At 39.4% G+C, this 25,119-nt stretch overlaps 2 protein-coding genes across 2 annotated transcripts in view; one reads left to right on the plus strand and one right to left on the minus strand.

The window, feature by feature from the left end:
* Positions 1-16,385, minus strand: part of jmjd1cb (jumonji domain containing 1Cb) — a 118,309-nt gene extending 101,924 nt beyond the window's left edge. The window contains exon 1 of the mRNA XM_034860104.1: positions 15,991-16,385. Within this exon, the coding sequence (XP_034715995.1) occupies positions 15,991-16,146 (156 nt within the window). The 5' untranslated portion in view covers positions 16,147-16,385. The remainder of the gene's footprint in view (positions 1-15,990) is intronic.
* An 8,302-nt stretch (positions 16,386-24,687) lies between these two features.
* The window catches only part of reep3b (receptor accessory protein 3b), a 34,263-nt gene continuing 33,831 nt past the window's right edge, over positions 24,688-25,119 (plus strand). Inside the window, exon 1 of the mRNA XM_034859838.1 lies at positions 24,688-25,061. Coding sequence (XP_034715729.1) covers positions 25,030-25,061 — 32 coding nt within the window. The 5' untranslated portion in view covers positions 24,688-25,029. The remainder of the gene's footprint in view (positions 25,062-25,119) is intronic.

Below are 25,119 nucleotides of genomic sequence, written 5' to 3' on the forward strand. Positions count from 1 at the left end.
CTAACTGTGCAGCGGGAGAAGATGGAACAATGTACCACAGTAATGCCAACAGAAACTTTACATACAGATAGCAAATACACACATCCCATTTACAATCAGAATAATCAGTTGAGATTGTGTGTGCGCATCCTTGAGAACTGTCATAGACTTATGTTGTTGTTGTTGTATTGGTCTATAGTTCTGGCAAATTTAAGGGAGGTGTTCCAGGCACGTCCAGCTGGGAGGAGGCCTCGAGGAAGACCCGGGACTAGGTGGAGGGATTATATCTCCAACCTAGCCTGGGAACGCCTCAGGATCCCCCAGTCGGAGCTGGTTAATGTGGCTTGGGAAAGGGAAGTTTGGGGTCCCCTGCTGGAGCTGCTGCCCCGCTAACTGACATCGAATGAGCAGAAGAAGATGGACGGACAGGATTTTTCGTTTGTTTTCCTTAACGATTATAACCTTGGAATATATAACGATGTTGAGGAGGTGACGCATCGTGATGCAGCAGGATATCCGATTGATTCGAGACCAGTGAAGATTCACAGCCCCAATTGGTGCATGTCTTTTACATCATCAAATGTATGCTAAATAAAATGCTGAGCTCAGGTTAAACTTAGACATTTCAGTAACAAAGTAAGACCGAAATTCAACCAACTGAATTCCTAGAGTAGGATCTGAAAAGAAAGCCTGTTTAGCTAATGGTGGATAGGTTAAGTAGTAAAATACAGTTAACACTCTGGCTGTAGGGTGTTGGGAAAATCCCTCCTTATATATTAATGACAGCTTCATTAGGCTTCATTTAGGCTTAAAATGAAGAAATGAAGCGCAGGCGATGCCTAAGGTTTAACTGATTAAATAGAGATTTATCTGAAATCACAGCATTGGAATTGAATTCCATTCACAAACCTCATGACACAAGAGGACTACACAAAGGTGTGTGTGAGCATGTGTGACTGTTACGAACTCAGAGTCACTCTCGACACACTTTTGTTTCAAGGTTTGTCGTGCTGGAGCTCTCTTTTGTTTTCTCTGCCTCCCTCCAACATAAGGAGAGACCAACCACTGAATGAGCGCGCGTGTGTGTGTGTGCCCAGACAGTTGCAGTCCACATGTGGCTTTCATTTTCTGAGAAATATAAGAGGGCACAGTAGAGAGCTGAGGAGAGGCACTTTGCTGTCGGACTGACAGAAGGGTGACGGCTGAGGAGGAGGGACAGATGCCGGGCTGACTGGCTGCAGAAAGCCTTAGCAATACTAACGGCAATACTAATTCTATACCATCACGTAGGGCTAATAGAGACATTAAGTACTACAAAAGACGCTTTTTTAGTTCTTGGACCAACTTTTAAGGACCTGAGGTCCCTCCAGCTCACTGATATTTGTGTTGGCGTGTAGACGACTGTGACATTGACTACAGTTACAGGTGCACAACTATCCCGGTCTTAATTTGTCTCCTGATTTCGTACGATCGTATATGTACTTTTATTCGTATAAATCGTATTTGGGATACGGCATTTGCATGGAACATGAAAAACTCATTCACATCGCTGCGTAAATCCAGGTTTCAGGGTGGGTCTGGATAAAAATAAAGTCCCATTGCGTTACAGTAACTCTTCTCCCAGGGAGACAGGCGGCAACAAAGTTTCAAAATACATAAAAGACTGAACAAAGATTAAACCACAAAATGTCTATACGTACTAGAACACAAACAAGACATTACACGTAACCTAAGCCGATAAAGACATACTGTAGCCTACAACTTAAAGGGCACCTAAAGCAATTACGCTGTTCAGTCAGAGTTGACTTTTTTTATGTTGATGAGGTGTTTACATGCTGCATGTATGCTAGTTTCTATCTCAAAACCGGGAAGTGGTCCAATCACTGTTTCTGAAACCTGAAAACTCCTAGCGCACATGTAAAGTGTGTTAACACTTTAAAGGAATAATCCCTATTTGGAGAAAATGTGTCAATTAATAGAGTATTCAATCTACAGAAAATGTATCTGCAACATTTTTGATGAATGAATAATCGTTAATGTCGCATTAAGGTTCTTAGCTGTAGTAAATTGCAGCTTTTCTATGTTCGAATGGTTGTTTTGGGCTATTAGTTGGACAAGATGGGTCAATTGAAGGACTGAAATGTTATAAGTTAAACAATTTAATGAATCTATAAAACAATTGTGAAGGATAATACTAGACAAAAAGAGAGAAACAGACGGAAACAGAAGGAGTGCTGACAACGAGAGGATGAGTTCTTTGCGAGGGAATCTTTCCTCTCTCAGGTAACAAGAGTTAACTTGTTTAATTGCATTTTGAATTCCAGCTGAGACACGTCAAATACCAAGTCTACTCACACCGCTGTTGAGGCAGCATACAGTGCATTATTCAGCGGCCCAAGCACTCTGTAGGTACTGCAGCCTTCTTAATCTTTTGTTTGTTGAGGATTTTATTTGGCATTTTAGACCTTTAGCTTCAAATTTAGCTTTAAACTTAAATTTCCGGAGAAACCAGACGCAGGTGATGCGTTCGTCCAATCAGCTGCCGTCGGCAGTCGGCGTCACTTCGGTGTGTTTGGAGGCACTTTTTTATCAGTCAGACTGCCGACTGCCTTTTCTCCCAAATGTCAGCAGTAGGGTTAGTGTGTCAGGACCCTTAACCCTCGTGTTGTCTTCCCGTTGACCTGCAACTGTGTGTTTGCCTGGGTTGAAATTTCAACATTTTGTTATTCTATTTCTACACTTTTGACATTTTTTGTCAATTTCATTCAAAAAAAATGTTGTCACTTTGACGTTTTTTTAAATTATGTTTAAATATAAATAGCATTCTATTCCACTCTAAATGACAGCGTTCTATTCCACTCTACATGTCAGCACTCTATTCCATTCTATATGATAGCACTCTATTCCATTCTATATGATCACGTTCTGTTCCACTCTACATGACAGCGTTCTATTCCACTTTATATGACAGAATTCTATTCCACTTTATATAACAACATTGTATTCCACTCCCTATGACAGTGTTCTATTCCACTCTATATGACAGCATTCTATTCCACTCTATATGACGGCATTCTATTCTACTGTATATGACAGCGTCCTTTTCCACTCTATATGACAGCGTTCTATTCCACTCTATATGACAGCATTCTATTCCACTCTATATGAAAGCGTTCTATTCCACTTTATATGACAGCATTCTATTCCACTTTACTTGACTGAATTCTATGACGATATTCTACTCTACAGTATCTATTTGGTAGTCAAGACAGTAAATGCTGTGTTGTCACTGAACACAGACGTAATCATATTTATATATTACACGTTTCTACAGCGTCTGTTCTCAATGTTATGTTCTAATAACATGTGCAAGGTAGTCCAGTTGAACTAGCGCCAAATAAATTCAGCCAAGTTATGTTGGTGGAATCAGATAAATCATGAGTCTTTAGTGGGTTTATTGTGTCTGGAGTTCCTGTCTTTCCTCTGGCTCTGTGCTGCTGTATTGTGCTGTAATCCAGGGCTGAAGGAGTTAACTTCTGTGCAGTGGGTGAACTCAAAGGAACTGGCGTTCACGTGGCTAAGCCACTGTTGCTATGGGAGAGAGGCCAGACAGAGGAGAAAGAAACCCCTCTCTCTCCGTCTCTCTCACATTCACATTTTCTCTCTCTCTCTCTCTCTCTCGTTCTCTCCTCCTCTGATCTCTCGTTCTCTCTATGTGCCAAATAGCCTGGCTGGCTGGAAAACCAAACGACTAATGAGAGTACACAGCTCTCCGTCTCCTCCCCTGTCCTTCTCTTCATTTTTCAAATAGCATTCACTCTCTCTTTTACTTCAACCCTCTAAAACATCTTTCTCTCTCTCTCACATCAGAAAACAAGCCAATGAGTCATACACCAATAGCTTAATGCCAGGCTGAATATTCCAGTGTGTGTTTCAGCCCTTTTGAATCCTACCAGGAATTAAAGTCAAGACCAATTCAAAGAACAAATGAAAGAGACCAAGCTGAGAAAAGAAGCATACATATGACCAAATATAGCTACTGAAAGCAGTATAAATATACTATGTATGCATATGAGATCAAAATAAAAGCAGGACACTCATTGTTAAAGGACATGAAGCTCTGTTCAGTAAAGCAGATATGATGCAGAGTGTACAGCTATCTCTCCTCTGAAGTCCTCTGTTAGGTTCGGAACTGCATAAAATAAAACCATCATAGCGTTAGGAAGAAACAAGCAGTAGTGCGATAGCTTCTAGGACTTGTTCCAACAGATATTTGTGTTATCGCTTGAACTCCAAAATTTCATATGTGACTTAAAAAGCCAGAAAATACCATACATTTCATTAGCTGGAATCCCAAAATGTCTGGCATTGTTGCTTGAAAATCACTGAAACAATGAATGAGAATACTTGCCTTTTGATTTTTTTTCTCCCATTAATTACAATTGATCAACTAACTGTTTCAGGTCCAGTAGCATGTTTCTTATTAATATATGTACTGTATCTAGCATAAAAGTTACAGTATGCGAGTGGAAGTATATGCTGTCATTGACCTTTACAATTTAAAGGTGATTCCAACCATGAAAGGCAGGGACAAAAACAACATTGTGCACATTTGCAATGATTTTCTGCGCAAATGCACAATACTCACTTCTATTCCTAACAGCAAAAACAGATCTATTAAACTATAAACCCTGTATGTCGGGCAAAATACAAAACAACGGCATGGTGTATTTGAACATAAGAAGGAGGAAGAATTGAAAAAGAATTGCCTGGTAATACACATGATCCAGTTAGTCCAATGAATGTGAAAGCACATTCTGGGGCAGAACAGGGGAGATCAGGAGCAGACAGGAAATGGGAGAACAGGTCAGAGTGGACTGAAACAGGACAGGGAGAACAGGACAATAAAGAATACAACCAGACAGGACAGCCAAGAGGGAAAAAACTGAAAAGGACAGGGACTGGGCTAAAGCTAAATGGGCTTTAGTAGCTAAGAAACAGCTCGTCCGACAATCAAAGGCTTAGGCCCAAATGAAGAAGTGTTTTTGCCAAATAAATAAAAAGCATGATGAAACATATCGAATTGAATCGAAAACCGTGCTTTAATTTTGTAAATCACCACCGAATCAACATAAAATGCCCCCTTTTATCCGGGAAATAAACATCTGACCCATTTCAACTCCACCCCTCAAAGAACCAGAATCAAAAAGGTGTGGGAGTTATACTCAAACCAATGCCTGACCATTACCCCTAGCCTAGGATGTGCTGCATCCCAGCACAAAGCAACCATGGTTATGCAATGAATTATATAATGACAAGATTAAGTGGACTACATTTCACTGTCAACTGGTGTCAGTGGAGTAAGATATGAAACTTAAAGTCCTATGTTATAAGTGTTGGCAACAGGGACGTTGTAGAGCGCCCTCTGGTGGACAGACTATGCAACGCCAACACTCAGAACATGGTTGACCGTCCGTTTTTAGTTTTAAATGATGAATGAATATTTTTTATATATTTTTTTGGGGTTGGAGGGGTGGGAATCACCAAACACCTCCCGATGCAATACCATCCCGATACGATATTATTTCAATTTTTTACCTTTTTTTCAACGTCTAATCTTTCCCAATTTCAAAAGATGTCCCCAAAAGGAAACTTTGTCAGCTTCTGTTTTATCTATTGTTCATTTCACTTCTATTTTATTGCTGCAAAATGGGATTGTCAAGCAGACAAACTGACCAACACATTAATTAACACAATAATATATAATAAAAGATCCATAGTTGATGTCTGTGTATTGATTCAGTATTGCCACTGAAAACATTGCTATACTATGCTGTATCGATGTTTTTCCCCCATTTGTAATCGGCCGGGCTCAAGATTTGAACGATTCTGATTCCAGTTACAATTTTTCATTTCGATTCCGGTTCTTATCGATTCCGATTCCTTTGAGGGGTGGAGTTGAAATAGGTCACATGCTTATTTCACAAATAAGAGGAACGTTTTTTTTTTTTTTGATTGAATGGTGGGTTGCAGTTTTACAAGGATTCTTCAATGTAAAATAAAGCCACACTAGAGTACTCCAAGCAGAATATAAAACAGCAGTGGGTGAGACAGCTAGATTAGATGGACACGCATGAACTACGGTTGCTCGATCCATTTGGAAGATGTTCCAAACTGGAGAAGCACAACCTCCTCATTACGGGCTACACCAAAATAGCTCCCCTCACATTCTTTGGTAAAACAGTCTCGTTAGAGGGCAGGGACAGTATTCCCTGACAGCCGTGTTTGAAAAATACACAGGACAGCTCTGGGTCCAAGAAACGCCTTGGACTGACATGATTGTTTCAATGGAGCTTAGCAAAGGACATAAAAACATAGGACTTAGTGGTAGTAGTTATAAGTGTCCAGTGGTGGTTTTAACCCTATACTAGAGGCTGTATCCCAACAAGAGGACACATTTTGGAAGAAATACCAAATATCTGTAAATGTTTGACAGGAAGTGCCCGTTTCAGTCGAAATACAGTGGCTTGAATAAGTTTACACACCAATGCTAAAGTTGATTTAAAAGAGGAATAAAAAAATATCTTTCGGAATTAGATTTTTATGCCTTAATTCATGCTTTTGTGAATGAATAATGTATTGTGAATAAAGAAATGTTCTTCCTCAACCCTTGTGTTGTCTTCCTGTCAACGTGCAACTTTTTGTTTCTCTGGGTCAAAGTTGAGAACTTTTTTTTTTTTTTTCCAACGTCCCTGATGTTTTTAATCAATATTTCGTGGGGTTTTTTTGCACCCCACCCCCCCCCCACACCAAATATTTTTTGTCTCTTCTTTCAATGGTCTTTCATTAAAAAAAAATGTTATTTGAATGCTAAACAATTGAATAAAACATCCAAATTAAAAGGAAAGCAGTGGGGCGATGATTTATTTTATTGGGAAGAGAGTTATGTGGAACAAGCCGCATTATTTTTCTGAAAATTTGCTGAATTTGTTTGAAATACACATTATGATAAAGATTTTTTTTTTTTCAAAATGGGTCAAAGTTGACCCTACGACAACACAAGGGTTAAAATAAAGGGTGCATTTTAAATTGAAATCATATTTTAATGTATTTTTTTTTTAAAGGCCATCTATTTCATGCATCAGGGTACTATGCATCCTGATAAAGTTCCATTGGCCTTTGGGATTAAAATAACCCCCCCCCCACACACACACACACACACACACACACACACACATCGTCACATAATCTTCACCATACCCCCACATTGGCATGGGAAACTTTCCATAAAATCATCTCTCAATGCAAACCAAACCAGCTATTAAGCTAACTGAAATAACACCGTGCCAATCCCTAGGTATGGTGACAACCAGGTGCAGTCAGACAAGCAGAGTGTTTTTTAATTCCATATTCAGGACACAGACACGGTCAGTCTGGGGTGTTTTCTCGCTGAGTGTTTACAAAGACAAAATCAGTCTACTGTTGAGGATTGCGAAACGCAGTTCAGCACGGTTAGTCCTTGTAATGCCTCTCTTTTATCCGTGATGATTATCACATAGCATTGGTCAATATGACAAAGCCATCCAACAGTTTGTGTTTTTTGCTCAGTGTCCCCTGACATGTCATCATCCTTTCACATCGACATCATTTCAGGCTGTAAACGATAACTTACTGCAATCTCCTTATCTCCTCAGATATCAGCATTAACCCCGGCTACACCGGAGTGAAAGGACCAGTTGTATCCACCATTAAAGTACTGCTCTGATGATTTTTAAGGGGAAAAACATGGTGGCTGAAACAACGGTCAGATTTCACCTAGATAAATTTGCTGACTGGTCACTATGACTCTGACTGGACTGAAATCCATTCTTGAGTGCTTGCTTTCTCAAACTTAAAGTGATAACTGAGGTTGTGAGATAAGGTCAGTTTATTACCGTTTTGTGTTCAGAATTGTCATAAATTAAGCTATTGTGTAATGATTTAAACATTTCCCCTATAAAGTATATGGAAGATATGCTGTAGAATTCCCCATTAAGTCAAGTTGTTAGACCACAATCTTTCTACAACTGAGATCCAGTAGGTGGTCAGTGGGAAAGGTTTTCCAATCCTCTGGTATCCCTAGTAACTTATTCTGGTTCTAATCAACTTCCATGGGTGTTATTTCGTCAATTTTCTTTTTCTTTTTTAGCATTATATGGCTCTAAAACACAAATTCCATCAGAGTCTTGCGATGAGAATATAAGTAGTGTTGGACAGTCCACCATTCAGGTCTGACATGGTCCTGCAGGAAACCACAGCAGCTGTTGAGTAGTAGAGCCTAATGTATTCCCAGGCTTATCTGGGAGGCCTGCAAGCCTATAGGAGACTATATGGCAGCCGTAAGTAGCAGTGTGTGTGTGTGTGTGTGTTTTTTTTTGTGTGTTTAAAGAGATGGGGGAGGGGTACAGCCAGCAATCCAGCCAGCCCGTCCTGGCTTCGGATTACATTTTGTTTCCTTAGGCACCAGAAAACAAACCACTCACACTCAGAGTATCCAGTTACTGCACTGCCCAGACAAAATATAACCTGGACGTCACATAGCAGTACTGCAGCTTACTGTGCAAATATCAACTTGATAAATAAAGACGCATCACAACACCATAGACTGCTTTGATTTGCCTTCCCTGATTACACTGAAACTCATTATAACAGCATCTGTAATACTGTTGTAATGTTGTGCCGTTGTTCCGCCTCTGAAAGGTATGCACACTAAAATCCCATACTGGTGCAACATTATCCTGCCGTTGCTTGGTTCACTGTAAAAATAAAAAATAAAAACAGCTAAGTCTACTTAGTGGCAAAGCTTCTTTACAGCAGTATTGCGGAATTGGTGTAAAAGAGGTTTATGTTAAGGCTCAATCAATAAACCACCGTATTCTCATATACGTAATGCAGTACATTGTCAATCCCTATTGTTCTTTGCATATATAGGTGTGTAATAGCAGTGCCTCCTCTCACTATTGTGAGTACCAGGGAAGTTAAAGCGCCCATATTCTGCTCATTTTCAGGTTTATAATTCTACTTTGATGTTGTAACAGAGTAGGTTTACATGGTTTCATTTTCAAAAAACACCATATTTTTGTTGTACTGCACATTTCTGCAGATCCACTTTTTACCCTGTGTGTTTAGGTCTCTGTTTTGACTCCAGAGTGAGACATCTCACTTGTTTTAGCTACAGTGAGTATCTCACTTACAACAGCATGGATAGTTTTGTTTCCAAGTTTGTATGAGTGTGGAAGCAAGCAGAGACACAAAATAACACCCCAAATTCCAGAAAAAGTGCTGTTTTCATAATATGGGCACTTTAGTGATAAACGACTAATACTATCAGTTAAAATAATACTATTAAAACAAAAATAAAAAAGGAAATTGAATATGTTTTTGTAATGTGAAAGAAAATGAGCCTGTACAATCTATTAACTGCTAGTCATCTTGCTAATATTACCTTCGCACTAGCAGGGTTGAATATCAATCATCCCTATCAAACACTAAAATCACAATATTACTTTACTTTTGGTCAATCATAGTGCTGGGCAGTTTACTGGTTTACACCGAATACACCGTATTTTCGTTAGGATATCAATTTATAATAAACAGCCACACCGGTGTATTTGATTACACAACATTGGGAATGCTACGCCGCGGGCCGCTGTTTCAGACGGACCGTTTTCAATGTAACGCGCATGGTGCGACCGGAGGCGTGGTGAGGGTGAACAGTAGTGCTCTGGTGTCACACAGAGCCATAGAGAGTGAAGATTGATAGGATAGACATTGATAGTTCGAAAGTGTCTGCACATTCAGAGCAATGAATAAAACACTGGATTTAAGGTGAAATACTTCCGCCAGCCTACTTACATTACTCAAACCGCGAAGGAGGCTGACAACGCCCTCTTTTCTGCAACAACCTAAAGTTACCTGTGGCCAAGAATGAATGAATGAAGCCTTTATTGCCCCGAGGGGAATTTGTTTCGCACTCAGGGGAGCCGCATTTAAACGTTAAGCCCATACAACAGTAAAACAATAAAAGACAGTAAGAGGACAATATAACCACACCAACAGCCCACAGCAATGAAGATTTAGACAATCCAGAAAACATCAGCAACAGCAACAAAGACAACAACACAGTACTGGTGGTGACATGCAGTCATCAGTCCACTACTAATATGATTTAATATATGAAAACGTGCCCAATATCAAATGTCTGAGTGTGATCTATTCAATAACTGAATGCTCCTAGATGTCTCCTGATGTAATGGCACGTTTGGTTGTTGTTTGGGGCATTCTACGTCCAGAGGGGAGGGGGGGGGGGGGGACTCTGCGAAAAGGGACTGAATGGATCATCCAGTTTCCTCAGGGCCAGATTGAGGGTTTACTGTTCTGTGAGGTTAGTGATGTTTTTAACATCAGATTCAGTCATTTTGCCCATTTTAATTACCTTGTCCAGCATGTTCCTATTCTGGTAGTAAGTTGTTTTGAAAAGGAAGCATGTTTAAGTTGTTGGTATGTGCATTCATGTAATTTAAGTTTATTTTACCACTTTGTATTTTGCACAATAAGCTAGGTAGCTGTTTCATGCATTCTCCTTCATACAGCTATAGCTTGTTAGATGTTGTGGAGCCAAGCAATCCCTTCAGTAATCAAAGCTTTTAGTAAACATGATAACATTGAAGTGCTTCTTTTTATATTCTTATAGTAATGAAAACACCATTATGAACCTATATAAAGACCCAGTCAAGCAAAAGAAAATAAATTACCGAGATATAGTGTGAAAATCTTGAAAAATACCGTGATACAAATTTTTTACTCATAACGCCCAGCACTAGTCCATCATTTCATATTTTGGAATAGTGTTAGGAAATATATTGAAGAGATCCTTACGGACATGTTCCGATATCAATACATCAAAGTATAGCAAATATATGCCAAATCAAATGAAGACATTTTAAATCAATTAACTGTGTGACTGTTACATGAGACCAAACGCCTCGTGTGTAAAACAAAAGCGTGTTAGGTAACTTAGTTACTATGGCTTAGAAATGAAGACATCATGTCATCACTTTACACTTGATAAACAATAATAAACCCCCATCCAAGCCTTAATAATACTAACCAACTATTAGTTACCCAGTGGGTTCATGCAAAGAGTGGTGACCGGAAACTTACTAGAACAAGAGCAAAATTCACGGCCAGTGATCGAGTGATAGTCGCGGTTTTACGTGCATTGGCATTGGCCGATAATTCCGTTTTTACGTTTTTGTGTAGACCTACTCCTGTGTTGTCTTTGCATTTTAGCCTTAGACATGCTCATTTTTATTTTATGTAGAAATATCGAAACCATGGCCGTCTTAAATTACAAATCAAACACTTTAATTCAATGGCTACTTTTAGGTTGTAAATAGATACTGATAGTTACTTTCAAAATTAGGTATACTACCGTGTGCACCTTATTTTACTGTGTATGCAATAGTGTAATTATTTTATTTTTGCTTTAATAATTTTTTTTAGAATTCATTTTCAGAATAAAACCACTAAAGCACTTAACTCGTTTTTCTTGTTCTACCTCACCTGTTTTTACTATTTACTACTTGTTAAATATTGTTTTTTTTTAAGTTCAGTAAATGTTCCTTTTTTTAAATTGAGACTTGTCGCTTTTATGATGTAAACTGAGGGAGCAAAAGCAGTATCGGCTCCAAACATCGGCAGCCCGTATCAGTCACCGGCTGAGGCTGAGGAAGAAAAATAATCAGCATCGGCACTGAGAAAAATCCATATCGGTCGATCCCTAGTCACGACTCCAAACACTCTCACACACACACAGCCTAGTGACGTTCCTAAGCTGGCTGAAGTGCAGCACTGCAACAACCGTGCATGGATTCTGTGTGTGGAGGTTCTTCCCCGGTCACAGCATGGCATTTTCTGCTGACTTGCCACACAGAGATAAACCTAAGGGCACATCCCTAAAAACAAACTAGCAGCACCGCTACTGTACACACACACACACACACACACACACAGAGGACTGTAATGGAAAACAAAGGCTCCTATAGGCAATGGCCAGACTGCCCTGCTTTTTCCATTCATTGTGAATCCAGATGAGTGTGGCAGTTTTATGCCAGGCTCCTGCTGCTGAGCTGTTTTTCAGCTTGTGGATCTCAAGTCCCACCAAAAGCCATAGTCTGCGAGGGGGTTCCAATGCTGTTCAGATGCTCTGTAGTTCCCTCTGCACAGATTCTCAGCTCTCTTGTCTAGCAGACTGTTGTTGCCATTTGAACTCTGTCATGTAGTTTTCTGTTTCAGAGTGTCCCTGCAGTGCCATTACCGGGCCACTGGATAGGATGGGAAATGACAATGCCATTAATGGAGTATTATATTTTAATGTAGGGCGCTTATTCAGAACCTTTTCCGAGGCCAGGACCCAAAAGAGAAATGTATTATTCTTCCTTAGCTGAGCTACTTGAATGCATTGTCATGTTTATCAGGTAAAGAGCACTCTGAGACAATGAGAAAACAAATGTTTGCGTGAAACAACTGAATGACTTGCTAATAAATAAATACATATTAGTGGTAACATTTAGCTCAGATATACAATCAACAAAACTGGTCTCCAGACCTTACATTCCATTTGTTCAATATCTTTAATAAGCAGCGTGACAATATAAAATCAAAAAAAGAGAACTGAGCCTCGAGCCACCGTTGCATATCATCAGATACGTTAAATCTTATTTTACTAATTGGTTATGAGCTCATTATGTAATGTGGACTAAGGGGTAGACTATAAGGCATGGCTTGCTACTGAGGAGTAGAATATCGCAAAATAATAAATGGATTATTTGTAGTAATGAACATTAAAAGCAGCCCAGTTATTACTCCAGGGACTCTGTATAACATCCACTGCAATTACTGCCAATATATATCCTATACGCAGAATTGGCTCTAAAGAAATTACATCAGTAACACTAACATTATTTTCTATATATTAATTTTTTATAATAGCCTACCACATACAGCTATTATTGCTTTGCTTAAAAGGTTGTAAAGAAATGTCAAATCATATTAGACTCGGGCTGCAACTAGGCTAAAAACTCTTTCCATTATTGATAAATCTGATGATTATTTTCTCAATTGATGTATTCATTGTTTGGTTCATAAAACGTCCAAAAATAGTGAAATCTGCATATCACAGATCCACGCATTATTCACACAGCCCAAAGTGCCGAGATAATAGTCAGAATTACCAGGTGGGGAGCGCTCATCAAACGAGACCTCTTATGGATTGTGAGCTAATAAACTGCATGACATCTTCAAATTATAGACATTCTAAGAAAGCTTAAAGACTTTGACTACAGTCATTAGATCCGATATTTTAAATGAAAATGGTCATTGTTACATCCCTAGATCTGATAAAAGTCATTTAGTTCCATTCATTGGCTTCGGTACTGCCCGAAGCGGTTCGGGTTCTGCACCTGGGTCTTCCAATGAAAGGGAAAACCTGACTGCTTTGGCTCTATATTAAAAGGTTTCAATATTTATAAATGTGTATACCCGAGAATTGAAATCTTATTGTCTTAAAAAGCTATAACCATCCAGGGGGGTCGATAACCCTTGATCTAGCCAAACAGATTTGATATATTTGGTGGTTAATTAGCTGATCCCTACATCAATTTCTATTCATTCATATTCATTTATTTCATCTTGCTTTTGCAAATTGCATTATTTTGCCACCACGATAACAGCTATCCAATAAGCGGGGAGCCGTTGCTTACCCTGTATGCTCCAACACTGAAGGGTGTAACTTTGGTTTGCGAAATGGAGGGGGGGCAAAAAAATAATTAAGTTGACCCTATTGATAACTAATGACAGAAGGAATAATACTAAACTATGCATAAGAAAAATGCTTACTTTCTTTATTGGTTAAAATAGGGGAAAATTTTATTAATTGAATATTAATGAAATAATAAACTAATTTGAAAGTCGTGGGGGGGATTTTGAAAATCCACAGTGGAAAATACGCCTTAGCCCGCTGTATTGGCCTGTCTGACCACGTCCACTTGACAAAAGGCCTGACAGCTTGGCTCGACACACTTCTTCTGATCTAATCTCCAATCCTTCTCCACTGTATTCACTCAGCTAGTTAAGCCCCTTGCTAATGGGACTGTGCCCCCTTGTATGGAATTAAACCAGAACACTACTCACGGCCTAAATCACATCACATCACACACAAGGACCAATTCTACCACGGCATCAGGAAGCTGGGAGCATATTTGTTGTGCGTAACAAGTACACGCAATGGGCTGTGTAGATGACGGAGCATGCAAATTACACATGAGACTGTTTAGCTTTGACAGTGTGTACAATGGAATTATTTCACCTCGCTGTTTCTGTCAGAAGTAGAAAGACAACTTTGACATAACACATTAGTGTAGTGCAGAATATCCTAGAGCTAAGGAGCAGTGACACCTGGAATGTATATCTACATCTCATTGAAAAGCACCATGAGTAGTCATTCCCATGTGAAACTAAGAAGGACCAGTGACATAATGTATTATTTAAAATAGACTACACATTTGAACACAAGAACCAAACTACCAAGACGACTCTCAAATTAAATCACAAAAAAAGAACCCTGAAGGAGATCTATAACCATAATATGATAGTAATCGATAGGAGTAATATCTGATGATTTAGGGTCTTCACGAAAAAGCACATGTGTACACACTATATAATAAAATCAGAAGTGTGTTGGGGTTCGGCCAGTAATCTGCAGAGGCAGATAGAGGGATTCTGTGAACAAAAGAAACGGGGAACAGACAGTGTACAGTGAGGCAGAACTGTGGATTTGCAGGGCAAATAGTTCATTGTGCTTTTGGCATGCTATTATGAAAATAGCTCTTTTTAAAGAGGGGGGGGAATTCATTTTCCAATTTTTATTTAAAATTTTTTTTTTTTTTTTATCAGTCCCTGTCTGCCCATTGACTGCATTAAGAAGGCAATTATTACACCTGAAAACAGGATACACGTCTGCTCCTAAAAAGCTCCACAAGTGACAGCATGGAGTTTGTCTTACAATCGTATATTTTACATGAATAGGCTACAAACTGCCTTTTGTTCAGCCTGCAGCAAGCCAGTTTGGTGTTTTTACAAGTCCCAGCATTCCTGCCTCCCTGTCCAAGTCGGAGGGGTTGTTGTCGGCCAGAAAAATACAGGCAGAAGCGGCTTTATGGTCGATTGTCACGCTCAAATAATGTGGATTGTCACCAATAACCACGAGATTACATGGATTACCTCAACGTGAAGGCAGTAACGTGGAGGGAATCTAGAAAGCTAGCCATACCTCCGTCAGCTGATTTGCAGTATACAGCAGATTATGGCATTTAGCTGCACGGGACTCAAATTCCTACACATGCTTTTACAAATGTAGCCGCTCTCAAGGGACTATATCAGTTCAAATTCCAGGTGGTGCTTTTTGACAAATGGGTTCTTTTGAAATTAACGCTTTACATTATCCCTCATGACTTGAAGGCAGTGTAACGTTACATGTATGGAGCCCACTATGGTTGAACCATTCTTAGCACTTACTAAATACGAAAAAAATGGAGGCTTGTCTTAGCCACAGTACATGACTTTCCAATGAAAGGAGATTTTTAAGTAAATAAGCAGTGTCTGAGCCAGCGCGAGCTGCTTGCTTTCCATAACCCCCTACTGGCAGTCTGCCTCCCAGGCTAAGTGGCCAAAATAACTAGACAAACTTATACACACACAACAATGGTAACTATATTGGCGAAACAACGTTAATAACAGCGGTATACTCATTGGTCCAAAGAGCCAGAATAACTAAGAGAAAGTCACAACATAACGTTCGCCTGGCAAAGCCTACAACATTGCCTCGCTGGCTAGCCACCAACCACAGAGATTTTCCCATTTGCTTTGCATGTAACAGACCAAAGATGAGGACAAAGTCAGCGTTTCCCTTACCGTCAGGTCGGGGTTGTCGCTGTCACGATGATTAACGGCTCGTATGACTCCAGTCCTCCACGGCCACCGACCGAAGTCGCTTATTTCAGGCGGCTCGTCCCCGCTGACACAGAGGAATCGCTTCCCGACCAGCTCCGGCCGAGCCTCGACTGCCATGGCCCTATGCTGGTCAAAACCCTCCCTCGAAAAAACTTCCCAACAACGACGCCCTTACAGACCTGTCATTTACGACATTAAACCAGTTCTAAAGAATCCAACAATAGAAAGAAAATAAAAAAAGGAAAATATATAGTTACTAAACGCTGAAAACCCGACCCGGGGGATTTAAATGTGTAGCAGTCTCCACCCGCTCAAGCGTCAGTCTCTTTTCTCTCAGCATAAAAAAAACGGTGGCACACTGAACCGCATCACCGCCGCCATCCATAAATGTGTTTCTCCGCTGGATCCCAAGGCATTCACAGGCCGAAGCACGGTTGTGTCCCTCCGCTCAATTGAACCCTATTGGTACTATTTTCGCAAAACTACTAGAACTGCTCGTAGCCTACTTGTAGTTCTGCCACGAGTGTTAGCAGTAAGTGAAGACCACTTCTGCTTCTATTACGACTGCAGTAGCACTTATTGTTCGTTCTAGCGCTATTGCTTGTATTGCTATCCCACTATAATTGGAGAGTGTGTTCGTTTGTGTGAACGATATACACCGTTCAACCGATCGACTTCAAACTTTCGATACTACGCTGCTAGACTAATTTTATTACTAATGTTGAATAAATATTTTTAGTCTTTTGGAAGTCTCTGCTTTGGTTTTTTCCACTGTAAGACACAAAACGTCCTTATTTTCTTCTGTTTGAACTTTATTTCAACATACAAATATACATTAACATATTGCTGATTAAGTGACAGTTGAGGCAGCGAATGACAGGTCACTGGAGCCACCTGGGGTTCCAGGTAAAATGACGTTTGCTTTTGTATTAAGCCTCCATGTAGCCTATGTAAAAAAAGACAAACAATTACTATAATCTTAATGCACAAAATACCATATTATTACAGCTTCTACACCAGAACCATCAGTGAACTCCACAAAACACCCTCCACCACCACCCTGAACAGCACTCCACACCACAAGACTACAACTGGATTGATGTTTCCCATACTGTAAATAAGGACATGTGCAATAAATCTTTATAGCGTGCAATGACATATTTGTAAGGTGTAAATATAGTTTGGCACTAAGTACAAAATGCAGCTTATTTGTATGACTTATTTCCTTTTTAATAATTATTAGGTTTCTGCATGACAGGGGGCTTAGGTGTGTATAATAATAATATAACAATTCATAATTATACTCTTTGTTGATCCCCTATGGGGAAATTACAATGTGTAATATGTGGTGTGTAAGCGTGCAGGCATGTGTTATGATAATGTAACCTTCTCAGGACATGCACAGAAAATGTACTTGTGCAATGTGCAATAACAATAAAGGCATTCTATTATTAGAGTGCACTAACGTGAGAGTTGTGTGTGCTTTTATGACATGTGTCATGCACCTTGAGACACATGGAGAGGGCAAAAGTCTCAGGAGTCAGGTGAAAGTCAGGGAGAAAGGGTAATAATTGTATTGTAAGTTACAATTCCACAAAAGAACTATAGCAGCGTGGCTTTACCTGTGAGCTCAACTATATGTATTTTGTATAATTTACACGCTACTAAAAGGGAAGGGGGAATGCATAAGGCGTGTGGTATGTTTTAATTTTAATTGCAACATGTGACACAAAAGCTCAGCATTTGTGTTCTGTGTACACAGGGCACGTATGCAAAAGAGAGTGAACAATCCTCATTGGACCACCTTGTGCAAATAACAGTTGCATGAATGAAATGAATGAATAACTTACAAGTAAGGAAGTGTGGGAGTGGATATAGCAAAAATAAAAATGTAAAACATGGTGTAAATAGTGAAAAAGGACCATGCAAACATGTCCTATAAATCACATTTGCAGTATACATATACAAGACCCCGGATCCCCACTGAGACAAAGACTCTCACATTCTATATCCTGAACTTTGACACATCCCTTAAAATTTTTGCACATCACTCATTAAACCTTACTTGATTTCTCAAGGGCCCATTCTCGGCCCACTGTTGTTTTCAATAGACATGCTATTCCTCTTGGCAAGATATTTTAGAAGTATGGAGTTTCCCACCACTGTTATGACACTCAGTTACATGTCCCTCAGTAACCGGAACATTGCATGCCTCCGCCCCTCTCTGTCCACCACAGCAGCTGAAACACTCATCAATGTCCTCATCACGCTCGATGGTGTTTTTTGCCTCCAATGTCGCCTTCAAGGGGGAAAAAGCAAACCCAAACGTTTGGGACACAAAAAACACCTCATCGCCTCCAGATTGGCGTACTGCAATAGCATTTTCCATTGGCTCCCAGTCAAACACAGGCTCATCCTCAACACACTTCCTCTCACATACAAAGCACGTAATAACCTTGCACCTCCATACCTCTCCAAACTCCTCACCCACCACACTCCCGCCCGCCTCTTCAGGTCCGTCGATGCTAACACACTCAAGACCATCAGGACTAAGCTCCTAGGGACCTGGGGCGACAGAGCCTTCCCAGCTGCTGCACCTACCCTCTGAAACTCTCTCCCCGACCACACAAAATCACCCTACCATCCTTAAAACAGGCCCTCAAAACCTTAGACAGTATAATAAATGGACAACATGACCCCGTTGATGTACCCGCTAATTACGGCTAAGTAACATGCTATTTAACATTAGTGATTAAACCTCAAAACTGCCGGTGAGCTTCTCCTGTACTGTTCGGTAATCTATGTAATAGTAAGTTGCAGGGTTGTGACACAATTGTTATATATTTTTACAAAAAACATCTGCTATGGAGCCATAACGTGAGATATAAGGTAATTGAGCCTTTTATACATTGTTGTGTTTCTTTAGAAACAAACAATAGAAAAATAAAGTCTTTAACCCTCATGTTGTCCTCGAGTCAAATTGACCCGTTTTCCTATATCAATGTTCTTTTTTAATTACCCAATTGGAATTACCCAAAATTACATGATTGATTCCACTCAACGCTCTTTAGTACAAAGTACAAATCTCTACTTTTATTCATTCTGGGGCGTCTCATCCAATTTTATAGCATTTAAAAAAAAGTAGTTTTGAAATAGTATTGATTAAAAGTTGACATATTCCAGTCTGCAATTTGCCATCTATGTACATTCCTTTAATTTTAGTCTAAATCGTTTCTAATTTCTGCTTTGCTAACTAAAACACTATGTATAATTTCCTATAAATGAGGTTCATTGACCATAAATTCCAAAAATAACTGTAAAACTAAAGTTAATAAGTTAGTGTTACGTAGTGTTAAACATCAAAAAGGGACAAACATTGAAAAAAGGGAGACAAACGTAAGAAAAGTTAAAAACATTGATAAAAAAATGTCAAAAGTGTTGATTTTCAATTTTGATGGGAAGACAAGACAAGTGTTAACCACTTGTTATTCACTGTCAAAGTAATGTCCAAATGAATGGAAGTCAATGGAATGCTAACCGCAGTTGAGTGCTAAGTAGCATCATAATGGCGCCGTGGGAGCTACGCTTTGTCGAGACTGGCTTACCCTCGTGCTCAAAACTCACCTCTTTTAACTTGCTTTTTCCTTTTAACAGACTTTCCCAGTTTGTTCCCCCCTTTTTATTGGCCACCTCTCTTGCTTGCCTCTGCTTGTCCATGCACCTATGTCTTTTGTCTGTTATGTAACCTTGTCTATGTACCTTGTCTGTAACCAAAACTGTAACACGTCGTTGAGTGTCTGGAAAAGCTCTATAAAAAAAAAATATTGTTATCCTCATCCAGTAACTTCATAATCTATTTGTGTCTATCTATTAGTGTTATTAACCCTCCTGTTGTCCTCGGGTCAAATTTGACCCATTTTCAAAAAATTTCTATAGCAGAAATTTGGGTTTCTTTTCTTTCAAACAAATTGTCCAAAAAATAACGTGAATGGTTCCGTACAACTTCCTTCCCGAGAATATAAATGATCAGTTAACTACATTTATTTAATGTGGGTGTTTATTTAATTTTATGGCATTTGAAGAATTCTTTTTTTTATAAAGAACGTTAAAAAAAGTGACAAAAATGTTGGAAAAAAACTACAAAAATGTCCCAAAAAGCGCAGAACATAATCAAACTGAGTGAGAAAAACACCAGGGAAAAGCGGTGAAAGGGTCTTTAGGTTTTTTTATTTTAAATTTTGACCCAGAAAAACTAAAAGTTGCATGGGAAGACAACACGAAGGTTAAATGTTGGATGTCCCAAACATTTCTGAAATTTAATATTGCAAATAACAGGCTAAGTCATTAGCACCTTTTAAATCCCTTCTTCCAACTTTTGTTTAAAGGAAAGCATTTATCAATATTTAAAACATTTTGTGGTTTTTTTTTATCATCCCATTCCTGTCATTTGTATTCTTTATTTCATCCCAGTGCTTTATGGTCCCTGTGTGGTTGTTTTTATTTGTCTTTGTTTTATTCATCTGCTGTTTTTTTTAAGAACAAGAAAAACTTTTTTTTAATTATAATCTGCTGCTTATTTGTATTTTACACCTCTTTAATCTTGCTCTTTTTCATGTGAACATTTCATTCAGAAATTTTAAATAGAACTGATATGATTGGTCTGTTTCTTTCAGTGTGGATTTACCACTTTACTAGTTTCCATTGTCATGCTCCTTTACAGCATTACAGAGAGAAAGAGAGAGAGAGAGAGAAAATTAGTGAAGAAGAGAATAAGAACAATAAGGGAACAACAGAGAGGGAAGGTTTGTGTGTGTTCTGTGTGCATGTGGCTCTGTGGAGGATTGCACGCTTGTATGCTTCTGCTTGTGTGTGTGTGTGTGTGTGTGTGTGTGTGTGTGTGTATGTTTGTGTGCAGAGTGTAGGGATCTTAAGGACAGTACAGAGGTTTGTGTATGTAGAAAGCAAACAGCCTAGAGCAACCTCCAGGGTGGGTTGCAAGGGGGAGCGAGACAAAAGAAAGAGAAGGAATGATTGAGTAAGAAAAGCAGGGGAAGATGAGTAGAGAAACAGTAAAAGGGGAGATACGCTGAAGAAGAACAGTCATCCTAAATGCACATGGCACAAAATAAGCAATACAAAGAAGAAAAAGCAAAGGGTAGACAGTTGTGGGTCATAGAATAAAAAACGTCAACCCAGCTTAATTGAAGAAGTGAGAATAACATATTCCTTGTTTTATTATCATATAGTGTCATATTGACTGAACAGGTGTTCAGCTATTTCTTGCTATGGTCTCCCATTACCAGACTGTCTCCACAGTGGATAATGGAGATAGTGTGTGGGGGGGGTGGGTACATCACGCGTGTGAGTAAGGCTTTAGAGAGTGAAGAAGAACTTGTTCTCAGCCATATAGTCATCGAAGAGGGGATGCTTGTGTTGTTTAAAGGAATTGTACAACATTGGATATGAATTTATATAAATCTCATGTCTGCTGTTAGGTACAGAGCATGTGACGACATGGTTAGCCTAGCTTAGCATAAAGACTGGAAGCAGGGGTAAATGGCTAGCCTGGCTCTGTTAAATAATAATAAAAGTTAAATAAATAAATACAACTACCAGCACCTCTACAACTTACTAATGAAACATATAAAAGGTATATCCAAAGGCAAACCGTAATTTTGACCCAATTCCATATTAGGTCAATGTTATCTGAACTTTCAGAATCGGCGTTTATCGTTTATTGGCCGATAAAATATACCTGCATACAATATTTCTTCATTAGAATAATCAGTAATGACAAATAAATGATTCTGATAAAGGAATGTTTAAAAAATCAAATAAAAACGGACGGTCAACCATGTTTTGAGCGTTGGTGTTGCATAGTCTGTCCACCAGAGGGCGCTGTACAACGTCCCTGGTTCCAACACGTTTTATTTTTCTTGTTGTGTTTTTATTCAAAGTAAATTAACCACAAAAAGGTCCACGCGTGTGAAAGAAGAGCGGCAAGATAAATATATTCCTGTGGAAGGCTTTGAAGGCTTCTGTTTAGCCTCCAGCGTGGATAAGTGTCTAAGATATTGTGAAACCGCCCTTAAAATAACTTAATTAAAGTAAGTAGATGGGACAAATTTCAAAGAGAGATTTTAGCCTGATTTTAATTAGCATTCCCAACATTCACGAGGTACCAAGTCTATATCGACGAGATTTCATTTCCGCGATTGTTCAGGTACCCTCGGAAATTTTGCTGGATTTGCCTAATTTTCGATGTCCGGTACCTTCCTCTTTCTTTGTGTCGGTGTTCTAAACTCTGGTGGATTTATGAGGACTATGGCTCTGTGGACTAGCCAGACCCTCTTTGAAAGTGCTGTGTAGGAAGGTCTGGCGAAGTGAGACAACAAGGTACCTAATCTTATTATAACGGGACAGTGTGTGACAAGCATGCTCACATAAAAATGTCCAGAATAAAAATCTTAAAAATAAGGCATAAAATGAACAACTGGAATAAGAAGAAAGCAGATGTGCTGTTCTGTATATCATTTGATAGAGTGATGAATGTATTGTTGAAATGGTTATTAATGGCACATTATATATACTATTTACTGTATATATACATACAAACATATAAATACATATAGTATAACTACATATGTATATACATACAAATATACAGTATATATACAGTATATAGAGCAACTGAATATTAATGAATTGTATGAGTGAATGCATCTTTAGTTATGTCTCTGCTTAATTTGATTTATTTGCAAATATGTATGTTTCTGACTGGATTTTGCCCAGAATGGCGAGGTTAGCAGTGGTGTGGAGGTGTTTTCTGTCCAGCTGTGATCCTGATCCTGATGCTGACCCAGACAGGCAGTGTGACCAGAGAGGCTCCACTGGGAATGTCCGACACACTGCTGCACACTGCAGCAGACGCCTTCATGAATAACAAGTAGCTATGATTGCAACCCCTCCCCACACACACACATACTTGCATCATATGTACACAAACACAAACACATCTGGCTGTAGTTCTAAACATGCACATCTGCAAATATATGAAGGCACATGCTCATAGCTGCACACATACAAGCTCTCTCTTTCACAGACACACACACACACACACTCTTTATGTGCTCAGATATCACTATCTACACACACACAGATAGACATGCGAGACAAAGAGAAGGCATGCTGGAGCTCACAGATGGGGATTGTGTCTGCCAAGTGCTGTGCATGGGAAACTGTAATGAATATGATTACGACCTAAAGACTGGTGGGGTTTACGTAATGAGCAAGAGAAGGGCAGTCCACTGCATTTGCATTTCAGGTATCTTGTCGGTTGAAAGTTGGTGTCAATAATCTGCAGGGGCGTAGCACAAAATTCTGGGGCCTCTAGGGAGGCATTCTCTTGGGGCCCCTCCCCGCATCCACAGCTATTCATTCTAGCATCTCTTTGGGCCATCCTCACATGCGGGCCCTGGGTACTCAGTCCCCTTTGTCCCCCCCCAGTCCGATGGTCCTGATAATCTGGTTAGGATCCAACACGTGGAACAGAGATACTTCAACCTTCAATACTTCAGTATTACAATAGAAAACCCACAATCATAATAGTTGGGAAGTTTTGACTTGAAAATGTAATCTTTACCCAGCAACACTGCTTGTGGTACTAATCCTACATTTCCCATGAACACTATGTTGTGATGTGTCAGGCAACCGTAAGCTCTGTGCCTGGCGATACCGAGCAACGCTGAAACGGACAGGGCGGATCCAAACAAACCAGAGGAACAGATATTAAAGTAAAGTTAGTTAGGAAAAACAAAACAAATGTGGCTCGTGGAAAATCTGATTGGCTGGTAAACTTTCAAAATTCTACTAGCCATGTTGGCTATTAAAAAAGTTAATTTAAAGCCCTGATTGGTCTGTAGTTTTTTATGTTTAATAGAACAACCTGTAAATGTCAACACTACAGTGAGTTTAGAGTATAAATATGAACCTCTGATGTAGTATGTGTGTCTGTGTTAAAATATGGATCATAAACACTTATAGGTTATTATGCTTTAATATGCCATTCATGCACATTTGCATGTGGAAACACTTTTAGGATTTTGGTTATGGGCTGAGAAAATTCATGAACCTTTGTTTTTATTGAACTGATTCACATTAATTCCATTTATTCCTCTCTTGAAGAACCTTGCTCTTCAAAATCCTAATGGAGGCATTACCTGACACAATATATTTTGTATTTTATATTATTGTTGAAGGGCGTGCTTGTTTTAGTTCACACTGCGCCCCTTACGAGCTATGTAATACTATGGTTATTACAATGTTCTTTATGTAATGTGCAATAAAATAACGTTACATATAGGTTTTGTAAGCATGGGCGAGCAGAGCTGTTATTAAGCTTTAACCTGCCTATACTGGAACGTAAGACATACCGTCCAAATCCGCACCACTTCATTGCTCCTCTCACCCATTGGTTAAAATTTGCCACGATTTACAGACCCCCCAATCAGAGCATAGTTCGCTGAGTTTGAAATTCCACCGCTTCTGTCAAACACTCAAGTCACATGTGCAAATGAAGGCAACCAATGATAGTGTGTGGTTGTTGTAAACAGACTGAACTGGCCAATAGTAGGTTCTGGAGGTTGTTCTTTTCCTGTTGACGTCAGTGGCTGTCTGAGCACAGTTGTGTTGCCAGGATCTGGGGAGTAAAGGAGGAAACCTGAGGGATGAGAGATTGCCACAAAACAACAGGAATCATACTGGACAGATATTCCATCGCTTAGCTATGGCTACAAATACAGAACAGTGAGATCGGAGGTTTGTTTTTTCCTGACATGTTGGTTGACGGATGTACAACGAGATAGCTATCTGGTCCTGAATTCGCTCATCGAAGTTTTGGCTGAAGAAGTTTAACGTTACAGCGGTACGGCCAGCCATTACCGCTATCACCTGGCTGTCTTTTACCACTTGACACAGCCCTGAACAACAAAGACCAAAAACATGGTGTCCTGGATGATTTCGAGAAGCGTTGTGTAAGTACCAAGACAATTGAGAGTACTTAAAGTGATATAAAATGATCCTTTTAGCTCA

The sequence above is a fragment of the Etheostoma cragini genome, chromosome 21 (assembly GCF_013103735.1).
Source record: "Etheostoma cragini isolate CJK2018 chromosome 21, CSU_Ecrag_1.0, whole genome shotgun sequence".
Taxonomy (NCBI): Eukaryota; Metazoa; Chordata; class Actinopteri; order Perciformes; family Percidae; genus Etheostoma; species Etheostoma cragini.